The 12,412-nt window shown below is 37.1% G+C and overlaps 1 protein-coding gene across 4 annotated transcripts in view; it reads right to left on the reverse strand.

Moving 5' to 3' along the window:
- Positions 1-12,412, reverse strand: part of arhgap15 (Rho GTPase activating protein 15) — a 100,011-nt gene that overhangs the window by 14,572 nt on the left and 73,027 nt on the right. For all 4 annotated transcript variants that reach the window (XM_079821220.1, XM_079821218.1, XM_079821217.1 and 1 more), the window contains 6 exons: positions 10,555-10,653; positions 10,164-10,302; positions 8,825-8,947; positions 6,917-7,015; positions 6,758-6,835; positions 6,291-6,425 (listed from right to left, as the gene is read on the reverse strand). In XM_079821220.1, coding sequence (XP_079677346.1) covers positions 6,291-6,425; positions 6,758-6,835; positions 6,917-7,015; positions 8,825-8,947; positions 10,164-10,302; positions 10,555-10,653 — 673 coding nt within the window. The remainder of the gene's footprint in view (positions 1-6,290; positions 6,426-6,757; positions 6,836-6,916; positions 7,016-8,824; positions 8,948-10,163; positions 10,303-10,554; positions 10,654-12,412) is intronic.

The raw sequence follows: 12,412 nt of genomic DNA on the forward strand, positions 1-12,412 counted from the left end.
GGGACAGTGTCATTAATATAAAACACGTTCAAAATGCCTACACCCCAAATCAGCATGAATTCACCATGGTAAGCACTTACAGTGTTCTGATCAAAAGGAATTGCTCTCAAAATAAAGGCAATGCTTGGATAAAGGCATGCAGTGGACATTCTTAGATCAAATCCATTATGCATGCATTTTAATTTTAATTTGATAAATCTTTTGTGAAAGTACAGGCACGCAAACTTATGTTTATAATATAATATAATATAATAATGTATTTGAATAATACAAAATTGTATGGAAAAAAGCACAGTGTGCATTAATGTTGTTTAAAATGATATATTATAGTAAAAAACATTTATGAAACCATTTGGAGATAAATCTGGTATACTATTTTTCAAATTTATTTTTTACATTTTTTATTATAGGTATCATTAGTAATTGCTGGTAAATGTGTTTTTGTGTGGTTGAATGACAAAAGAGGATGTTACTTTTTGACATTATACTTCAGATGAAACATTTTTATGTACCTATGACTGCACAAATGTGCCAGTGCCATTGCAGTGTACACTCTATAAATCAAACTGAGAGCATCATTGTTTAGTGAAAAGAGCTGATGTACAGTAAAGAATAGATGTACTTTTGGTTACAAAAATCTGTGAATATAATCCAATTACAAACAATGAGACCATCTTTACCGCAGTACAGCTTTGCTTCTCAGGATAAGCCCATCTGCAAGCTTTGTCTGCGGGCTTCTTTAAGCCCCGTCAAGGCAAATATTAGCACACTGCAAATAGTCCTGCAGGTTATGATTAAGATTTTAAATGTATCCCAATTGAATACTTTGCTTTATGAATAACAAAGTCTTAGAGGATCGGCGCTGTAATTTATTAAACATGAAAAACTTCTTGATGAAATATAGAGACTGGGAAGAGATTTATGCATTTGAAAATATTTCTGCATGCTAGCTTTGCATGGCAATGAGGCCACATTGCACAAATGAGGAAAGCTGCATAGAATGTAAAGACTTGTGATTCACAGACTGTAGTTTGAACTGTCAGCTGAAAGAGCATAACATCAGAAAAGGCAAACAATCATGTTCTGACAGATGTACTGTCTGACGCAGCTCTGATTGGCATAATTTCACACTACCATTGTGACAAGTTTCATATGAAATAACAATAAAAGTCAAACTGGAAAATGTTACGATCCTGTTTTTTAAAATATGCAATTGGTCATCTTCAAATGTGATATAACGATACAGTCCATCTGAATGAACTTTCCAGATTACTACACAAACGTTGGATTGTGTGTGTGGGCCTGGAGAACAAAGCCTCCATTTGTCAACAAGTATGTCTTCACTTTGTATAACAAGGCGAGCTTGTCTATTGGACAGGTGGCAGGACAATGTCGCTAAGATACCAGGCAATATGAATAATAGATTTAGTCCATCGTGCGCCAAGAGCTGGTGCCTGCCACATCCACAACAGGCACAGAGTGAAAGAATGGAAAATTAGGCCAACTGTTCACCTGAGGACCCTGGGAAGCCCAAATGTTGATTTGCGGGAGTGAGCACTTATTTTACATAAACATACATTCCAAGTGAGAAGATGAAATGTGCTCAGAGCTTCTCACAAATCGTGAGAGAAGGGGCCGTTTAAATGTTGGGTGAAGTCTTAAGCCTGAAGATTACATATGAATAATTTGCTCAAACGTCCAATAAGCCTAAATGAGTTTGAGTTCCACAAAGACTTCCAGAAGCAGTCTGTGATTGGGCAGCTGTCCTAATTGAATGGATCCTTGTCCAAAGTACCGTTCCAGAGACCTTTAGTTAATACCACCCATATAAAGGGCAGCCATGGTTAGCGGAGCTGTCCTGTTTTGACAGTGATGGACCAGTACAGAAGACCTGAGCCACTCAAATATCAGCAGGATTCACTGAAATTGCTTGTCAGTGATCTGGTGAGATCCATGAAACAGGCTGTTGGACAGTTTCAGTAAATGAAATGTAAGACAAGCTGCAGGGTTCATTAAACCAATCCAATATTACAGACAGGGGAGGAGCGTTGTAACCTACATATTAGAAATCAAGACTTTGTGCCAACAAGTTACATTTCCCAAGTCAACAGTCCTGTTCTACAGCTGTAGACTTGTCTCACATAAAAGATAGCTTAAATTATATGTATATACAGGGAGTGCAGAATTATTAGGCACGTTGATTTTCTGATCATATTTTTTTTCCAGGCACATTTGACCAATTCCAAACCACAGTAATCCTAATAACTACTATTAATTTAGTATTTAATAATGTATAAGTGATATATAATTGTTCATGAAGGCTGGAAATGAAAAACACCTTATATTCAGGTGTACAGAATTATTAGGCATGTTTTCTTTTACAGATAAATTGAGCCAAAAAAGAGATTTAACTCAGACTGAAAAGTCAAAAAGTATTAAATGCCCATGAGAAGGATGCAATACTAATGCAATACTAGACATTGCAGTTAAGGCGTGACCATTGGACAGTGAAATGCTCGTTGGGTCAGCAGGATCTGACAAAAACAGGTGGTGAAGAAAAGACACCTGTTAACTGCAAAAGAATTAAGAATTAAGGTGAAGAATTAAGGGTGAAACCATCAGGAACCCTTTAGTCTCCAGCGCCACCATTTTCCAGAACTGCAACCTACCTGGAGTCTCCAGAAGTGCAAGGTTTCAGGATCTCAGAGACTTCAGTTAGGTAAAGAATCCTAAAAAATGACCCCCACTAGATAAGAATCACAAGCTGAAGTGTTGTAAAATACATGAAGAAGGTTTTTTTATAGGCTTTATAGGTTTTATAGGTTGAGAATGACTCTTGAAGGACCAGCACCACATCCTCTAGTACCACTGTTTGAAGAATTCATCTTCCAGAATCTGGCAGTACGTTTTGGGAGTTCATTTTAGTCCATCCTGAAGTCCGTTTTGCAGAGATGGACTAAAAAATGAACTCCCAAAACGTACTGCCAGATTATCTACCAGTCTATCTCTGAGATCCTGACACCCAAGTTGTTGCAATATATAAATTAACTAATTTTTTTCAAAGTCCTATTCACAGTATACAGCACATCGAGTACAGTATATGGTCTTTCCATCATACTCGCTGTTTTGGTGAGACATGTTGCAGGTTGAACTAATTATACCTCCTGCTATTATGGGCCTTTTACAGTAATAATTAGTTGTCTAAACACTATCTGTAAGTGATCAGGCTCATCTACTGATTAATTGGATGCAAGCAGTTTGCGGTACTCTGGCCTACATGCAGCGCGAGTAAATATTTATTAGCAAATTACAACATCACCCCAGGCCTGTTCCCATTCTGTCTCAAGCATATCTCTTTCCAGTGGGGATATTCTGTGATGCTGTGCTAATAATGATACCCCTGCACTTATTACACTGAACGCACTGGCTATTTGGTCCATAGTTCAAGATTCTGAGACTATTAAACATTCATTGATTTAAACAAACTAGTGGAAATCAAACTACTTAAAGCTACTGTAAGTAATTTTATCGGAGCTAAAATAAAACAAGTACGTCATTTGTAAGTTGATTTCCCTAGTGTAGACATAGTGACTCTGTAGTACTTATAAAACATTGATGGGGAAATTCTGGAAACCTGTGTGAAAACAATCATGATTTCTGTGATTCCGATTGGTCACGCTAACAATGAAAAAATTACATTAAAGGGGTCATGAACTGAGAAATCAAATTTTCCTTGAGCTTTTGACATATCATAAGGGGTCATAATACTATAAGAATATCCTGTAAGTTTCAGAACTGGTAACTTTTATTGTAACCAAGCCTAGATAATGACTCATTGTGGATTGTGCCTATAATAGATAGGTGAAAGAACGCCTCTGCAGAAGAAAATCAATTCCTACTTCATCATTGCAACTTTGGCCCCGCCCACCGGCGTGTTATTTAGATGATGAGAAGAGAAGAGCAATACAGGATCACTGGACTAAAAATAACATTACTTTCCAAAGGATCCTTATGCTAGGAATGTGGTCATTTTTTTATTTTCAACAATGTGAATGTCTAAGTTATGCATTATTTATTTGTATTTGGTGCATTTCACTGTGGATTCTTTGGTAAATCAGTTGCAATTCCGGCGCAGGCTTTGCAAACTGAATTGCATCGATATGGACTCGACAGTAACGTGACATGTAAGTAACTGTGTTAATTGCAATGTCTGATCTGTGACCAGTGATTTCTAATATGTAAAGATTCATATACAGTCAGATGTTCTTTATCTATGTGTCAGTAAAACTGTGATTAAATTATATAGAAAGCGATCAAAGAACGCTCCCTTTACAATCGCTGGAGCTGTCAAGTAAACAGTGCAAGTTTATCAGTGAATGAGTTCTGGACTTGTGTAACCCCTCCTGTTCGAACCTCCTGCTCTAAGTGGGACTCGAACTCGGGTCTGCTGACATGAGGGTCGGACGCTCTAACAAGGAGGCTAAAGGCTGCAATCTCTAGAGTCAGTCGCTAGAGCGTCTCTTGAGATCAGAGGAGTGAGGTTTACTCGCACAGCGACTACTACTGGCCTGTGCTTCACTCGTGGCAAAACTTACATTGTTTTTGCACTGTTGGTTATGATGAAAGCATTCGTTAGTGTGCAGAAATCGCCATGACGAAATCACTGCATTCGTGTGCTCAACATGTCTGTGATCGGCTACAATGCTCATCACTGCAACCTTTCATGCCACGGTCTAAATATGATGGCATCTAAACATAATGCTATAATCAACACTTTTCACGATTAGTTAACCTTGAGAGCTGTAATAGTAAAAACGCGCTAAAAGTTTTTGAGCCCCTTAAACAAAGCATTCAAATCAGAGAGCTAAAATCAGGGTAGGAAAAATGCCTTATTTCTAAATTGTGACATTTTTTGATGTAAAAATCATACTAACATTATAAGTGCATCACATGATGCAGTTAATGACCCCTTTAAATTAGGAGGTGAGATCTACAGTAATATTTTACTCAAAATAAAGTCAGAGCAGTAATATTGTAAAATAATGGTTTTCTATTTTAATATATTTTAAAATGTAATTTATTCCTGTAATGGCAAAGCTGAATTTTCAGCATCATTACTCCAGTCTTCAGTGTCACATGATCCTTTAGAAATCATTCTAATATCTGATTTGCTGCTCAAGAAACTATTTTTATTATTATCAGTGATTAAAATGGTTGTCCTGCTTAATATTTTTTCAGAATTATTTGATGGATAGAAAGTAAACATAATTTATTTGAAATAGAAATCGTATAAATGTTTACCACATGTTGATTTGATCAATCTCTCTTTGCTAAATAAAAATATAATTTTCTTAAATAAAAAAACTAAAACTGACGCCAAACTTAGTGTAAGTCTGTATGCATGAAAATATACGTATAGCTGTTTTAATATATTAGAAAGGGGGTTTGGGTTGTCTCTAAATGGATCTTCCGTCATTCCTGTTCACAGTCTTTAGGTCTATAAAGCTGCAATTGTGCCTACAATGTTCTGCACTCCCTATTTGCTCTGTACTTACTCTCTATTTACATGCCCATATACGGCTTAGTACATAGTTTATCGCCACTATGTAGTTCACACGGCCACTAATCTGAAAGTGTTTGTTTTTAAACTAACAGGGCGTCAGAAATCGAACAAGCCATAAAACAAAAGTGCAGGACAAATGTTGTTTCAAGCACAAAGGTACATACATATATTTCAGAAGGTATGCCTTTCAGAAGGTAGATTGCCCAAGAGAAACACACTGGAGTCAGCAGGACGCTTGAGATGAGGCCCAGAGTTTGCTCTGTGCTGCTGGAGGGAGGTTACACGTGACACTAAGGCCGATCTGGTGACAGTTTCTGTCTGGACCACAGGCCCTGACTTTGCCCTCTGGCCTGAGAAATTCCCCCATTCCCCAAACAGGGAGTTTGAATGATCTCAGCACCTCCCTGTCAAAGAGCGACCCCTTTTGGCTGACAGATCTGCAAGAATGCGTCTAAGAGGGTCAATCCCAAATAGCACAAATCAACCCAAGAATGGCGAGCGGTCTAGCCATCCTTGGCTTAAATTACAGTTAGGAGGACCTAAACTGTAAACCATGAAAAGAAATGACTTGATGTTGCCGTGGAATTCGTGAGCACATTTTGAGTATCCCAAAGTCTAACATCTCTGGGAAAGGTAATTAATCATTCCTTGTGATACATTTTAAGGTTCTAATCCCAAATATTTGTAGCAATAACACAGATTTGCTCATATCGATTTCAGTACTTACTAATGGATTCCACAAACGAGTCAAAAAAGCGAAAGGGAAACAGGGGCTCTGGCAGTTCACGGAAAAACATCTTTAGCGCTCCGGTGATGACATGGATGTCCTCCCATTGGCTGTCGCCCAAGTCAAGCTCCTCCTCTGGGGAATGAGAGACACAGTTAGAGAAGCCAACAGAGAGAATTAAAACAACAGTCGTTTGATGAGGAAATTAAAAAATGCTAATCATTATGTCAACGTTAATACGCCCCTTGAGAGCCGAGCACATTGTCCTGCCTGCTTTTCACTGCATATCAAACCACACTGAAAATCCTTATCAAACAATTTGTGGTGCCTATTACAAACTAACCACTTCATACCTTTCAGCTAAGCCTTTAGAACTAAAACGATAATACGTCATTTAAATGAACACTGATGCATCTGCTGGCCTTAAACCAAGCACTGGTAACAGATAATTACTGAATTAAACTTACCTTGGTCAACTAGGAAGCGCAGTTTCTGGATAATGGCCAAATTGCCACTCACCCTGTATATCCCATCAGCATCCAGGCCTGTGAGGACAGGGTAAAGACATCTGTCTGTCAGTAACCCAGGCATGTGACCAAACCAACATCGTTTTTTGTAAACCATACCTCGTTTTTCTACTTCCTCCACACACAACTTGACAAATTTGGGCACAGTGGTCCTTTCTCTCTCGCACAGGGTCAACATGTGACATCCAAACACGCGGTCTATGGAAAAATATGTCAGTGAGAATATGTACAAATGTATAAAGATAAAAGTAGGATTTGCTAACATCCTTTGTATTAAAGTGTCCATGTCACAGGTGTTCATTTATTCATGTAAAAAGTATAATTAATAGTATCAATAATAATTAATAACATCATTAATGTAACTATTGTTAATAACAATAATGCTAATACAATAATAATTATTAACATTGTTAAAATACAGTAGAATTTATAATAATAATTTGTGTTATTATTAATCAATCACAACAGTAGATCTATAGATTCAATGTATTAATGTAGTACTATTAATTATGAAAAATAACAACACAGCATTTTAAATTATTACTATTAACAATAATTATACTTATTATTAGAACAGTCAATGTAATGCCTTAATTTGGTACAATTAATTGTGAAAAAAGAATGCATTTAATTTAATCTTACATTTGTGTCGTTCATGGTACGAGACTCTGAAAATTATGTTCATGTTATGGAAAATAAAAGTCAAATATATTGACTTTTTGTATTGTCTATTCATTTACCCATCTGCCACCACAATGTCTTAAAATATCTTCATTTGAGGGCTTTTCCAACAAATATCAAAAAAATATCTGTGATTAATTAATCAGCATGTCATGTAGTTAATTCGATTTTTTTTAAATAAATAAATTATTGACAGCTGCAGATAATAGCAATGAGTAATTACAAGCTGCTTCGAAACTAATTACAGATTACGAGGTGCTCAGTATATCTGCTCATTTAAGGACACATCACTGTGAGCAATATAATGTAAAGTGTGACCCAGGAATTTCACAGCTGAAATGCATAGTGAAATGTTTTGAGGCGGTCATATTTCAAAGACGGCCTACAAAAGATCAGAACGCTCCATAATGAGCAAAACTACAGTTGTAAGCGCAGAGGTGTAAGTGTCCTCATCATTTGGCGGTTTGAGTTCATATAGGACCGGGCGAGCTGTCCCAGAGGCTTCTGGAACATCAAAGATGTCCTGCTCTCATTTCGGCACCCGCGAGGAACGGGGGGAAGTGGCGATGTGCTAAATGCATAAATGACTGCAAGCAAGCCACCTTTGCATACAAATGCGCATTCAGAACTTTCCTAGAGAAATATCTGGCAGGAGGGGCATTTCTAAATAAATGACTATTAAAAAGCATCAGTACAATATGGAACGTTCCTACTTTCAAGATGGTTGTTTAGCGCGGTAGCTCGCCTTGGAGCTCTGCCAGCGATAGCTGTGTTAGGGGCCACCTGCGCTACTCTGTTAATCCCACAGTAGTTTTATTCATTCCCTCAATATTGTCCTCTTTGATCTCCCATTTACCCCCACAGATACTACATTAAAGGCTCTTTTTGACACCAGAAGAAATTAAAGATATCATTACCTTCATCCGAGGGTTCCAAGTATGCTTAAAATATCCTTTAATGTTATGTTTTGTGCATGCCATGAATGGAATAAATTAGTTACAGTCTTTAAGAATTCATATTAGGGATTGCTTGTTGAACTGGTATTATGTGTAAATGAAAAAGAATGTCTTGCTACCTTTTTTAAAAAACTGGGTCACAGTTGTGTTTAATATGGAAACACGCAGAGCCAAAATAAACGAATGTCCTAAGATTGCACATTCGTATGTCACCACGTAATACGTAACCTGCAATTATGTAGCATGTAATTATGACTATTAACTGGGCAGAGTTGTTAAATGAATAAGTAAAAAATGTGGGATTTCTGAAACTGATAGTTGGCAACGAGCATCACATTAATGTATGGAGTGCACATGGCAAATCTTTCACCTTTAATAAGGCCTTTTTCCTGTAGCGTTTTCATGGAGGGCCGTCTGGAGATGAACTTCTTCAGTCTGTTCTTAACTCCATTCTTGTCCGCGCTGTCTGAGGCGCTGTAATTCAGCTTGAACACTGTGCGGGGGATCAGAGGAGACACAGGAACAATGCTGTCACTGAACACTCGCCACATTCTTTTGAGGCTGTCTTTGTGCAAGTCCTCCTCATGCAAATAAGACTGTCTCCTTTCTCCACATTGTTCAAAAGCACACCAGAAAAACGACTTCTGTTGAAATATTCTCCAGTGTACGTGGATCTCTCATTTCACAGCATTTATTTATTGATTCCGGCCAATGTTAGTGTCAATATTACACCATCTTGACAAGTCCAGTGATTAGTATGTGACTAGCGAGAGCTCGGAGCTACTGCCCAGTATTCGGTACAGTAGTAAATGAATTCTCTTTGATAGTTAGTCAGGACAGAAAATGCTGCAATTACTAATGACAGAAGCGCTTGGAGAGTGTCAAGTATCTTGTAATTTATAATAATGATTGACAGAGAGCAGACTCACTCCGTCTTACTCAACATCTCAGTGGAGTTCAGAATATATTGTCTGAAATTCAGCTTTGTTGGTTTCGGTCTTCTATGGTAAATGATGAGATGAGATGTGCTAACGTGTCTTTATTATAGCTGTCATGTTATTGCAGACGCGGATGTTCTTGTTACAGTAACCAAACTGCATGTGGTCAAGGTGCTGCTGTGCTTCCTGTTCAGAATGTGACCACAGTCGCACAAAGGAAGAATTGATGAAAGAATTTGTTATAAGAATGAATCATACAAAATCATGTCCAGGGTCACATTTCACCCCCAAACCAAAAGTAAAATAGGAAATTATATTTTGCTTTGTCTTTTTTCAGGACCATTGAGATATAGTTGTTTGGCAAAGTATTGGTTAATGACAATTAAGCACATTTTATGTATTAATTATCTAAATATTAATAAAAGAAGTGAAAAAAGATAAATCTTTTTATATTACAGTATTGAGAACTGCTTAATTGTCATGAAAATAAATGCAAAAATAAAAACTAAAATGTTACAATGCAAAAAATCTTTTTTTTCCCTTTGGATTTTGGGGTAAAATATGACCTAAATTTCTTTTGGAGAAATAAAGTCTGTGAACAGACTGTCATCTGTACTGCTAACTCATTAAAGTGGATATTAAACAGTGGTGAAGCGAAGCTACAACCCCGACACACTCACTGTTTCTGAACTCTCTGTGCTGATTGCCAGTTATCACCTCTCTCTCCCTCAAACACACACACACACACACACACACACGCATGTTACTCACTGATGGAGCGTCTGTGTTCAGACTTGGTCTCTTTTGGTTTAGGTTTGGTGGGTTCACTGTTTGGTCTGGGCAAGCATTCTGTACTGTTGGATCTGTGTATGGCGGCTCTACCACAGCTCTGGCCTCCAGCTCCACTCGACTACACCACAACATCATATAAAAGATTCATCAGATGCAGAAATAACATCCAAAAAATATTGCTCATTTATCCCAGTGTTAGATGCTTAGCTATTAATGCATTAATGTATTTAAAAATGTATTTACCATTCCAATTTTTTAAATATAGTCCTTCATATATAGTATAGGTACTGATTGACTTCTCAGAGGAGTACATGTTAATGTAAAAATGTGCAAAAAAAAAAAAAAATTTGTCTTTTAAGAAATGACATACCAGACTGTCCACTGCTTTCTTGATGGCGTCATGCCATTTACAGATGGTTGGAAAGTGATCTGCCTGCAGCAAAAACTCATGACCAGTTGGGGTGGTTATCTGTTGGTAAAAGAGGGTTGAAATTAAAGTTAAAAAAGTGGAATTCAAACAAATAGAGCAGGCAAACTTTGTGTGAATGCTCCCCTGCCAAAAAGACCTGTGTATAAATGGAGTAATCAAACTGTACCATATCACAATCCTATAACTGAATAGAACAATTATTTTTGTAATTGTGTCTCTGATATCTACCTTCTCCACACTATTATTGATTTTTCATATTTGGTTTTAAGCTAAAATCTAAAAATGGTATGATCTTTTATTGCTTGCTTATCTTTGTTTCTGTATTACTATAACCAAAGAAATATTGGTTTTACATTGGAAGGAAAAAAAAGTATTTCAAAAAGTTGGGGCCAGTATTTATTTTTATTTTTTTTCATATTAAATTGATCAGAAGTGACAGTGAAGACATTCATAATAACACAAACGATTACTATTTCAAATAAATGCTGTTCTTTTGAACTTTCTATTCATCATCAAAACATTTTTTGATAATAAGAAGAAATGTTTCTTGAGCACCAAATTAGCATATTAGAATGATTTCTAAAGGATCATGTGACACTGAAGACTGGCGTAAAGATGCTGAAAATTCAGCTTTGCCATCACAATAATAAATTACATTTTAAAATATATTAAAACAGAAAACAGTTTTTTACATTGGAATAATATTTCACAATATTACTGTTTTAACATTGGTGAGCATAAGAGACTTACCAACTCCAATTTTCTGAATGGTAATGTATACAGTCAATATACAATGTATTAATAAATATTTTATTTTATTATAATACCATTGCAAATCAATAATAAACATTATATGTGAAGAAGGTAGATGGGAAATGAGAAATTTCAGATGCACTAAGCCTTTTGACAAGTTATTAGTGTGATACCTGACTAAACAGACTTATTTCTCGAGACTGGCGTAACGTCACATGGCACAGTCGCATAGAATAAGTGGCATTCCCAGAAGAATGCAAGCAAACACCAACGCTAAGGTCAGAATTGTCAAATACCGTTGCACAGAAGGGATACTTGTTATTTTAAAGAGAGCTGACACTGCATATTTCTAAAACCTAAAATCACTTTAGAGTGGTCAGTCTCTAAAAATACCAGGCCGGATCACAGAATACACCACAACCCCCCCTCCCCACATACAGTCACTACACATAGACGTCCAAAGTTTTCCCCGTTTAAAACAGACTTTTCTGACTTTGAGAGAGGGTGGCAGGGGGAATCAAGCAGTCTCTTTGGGGATGGAGTGAATATAGAGGGAATGGTTAGGGGCACAATTCTTGTCAGAGTGTGTTTGCGATCCCTCTATTCTTCAGAGTGGAACATCCGAGAGAGCATGTTTGTTCTGAAGCTCCTTCTTTCCTGGAGGGTGCCTGCGGACATGACAGTAATAGTTTGGAGTGGGGTGGACTTGTTGGAATCGTCATTGGCGGTTCGAACGGGTGAAACAGATCCACTTTAATGAAGGATATTTGTGCTGCAGGTCATCAGAAACTTTCAAGTGGCAGTTTCACATCTCTTTCTGGTTTTGCCGTCTTACAACGCATGAAGCTCGTGCAATATCAGTGATCCCCTTTTATGCAGATTCGACAGATATTTTATGCATGTGACAACATTCTTTTTTCTCATTCTTTTCGGACATTCAAAATTAAATGAATCACTGATGTATTGCCGTCCGACTTTGATTCAGAAGACAGCACAGTGATAATGTTTCACAACCCAGCACGCAATGTATCAAATAATTCAAATA

The sequence above is a fragment of the Gobio gobio genome (assembly GCF_949357685.1).
Source record: "Gobio gobio genome assembly, chromosome: 7".
Lineage (NCBI taxonomy): Eukaryota > Metazoa > Chordata > Actinopteri > Cypriniformes > Gobionidae > Gobio > Gobio gobio.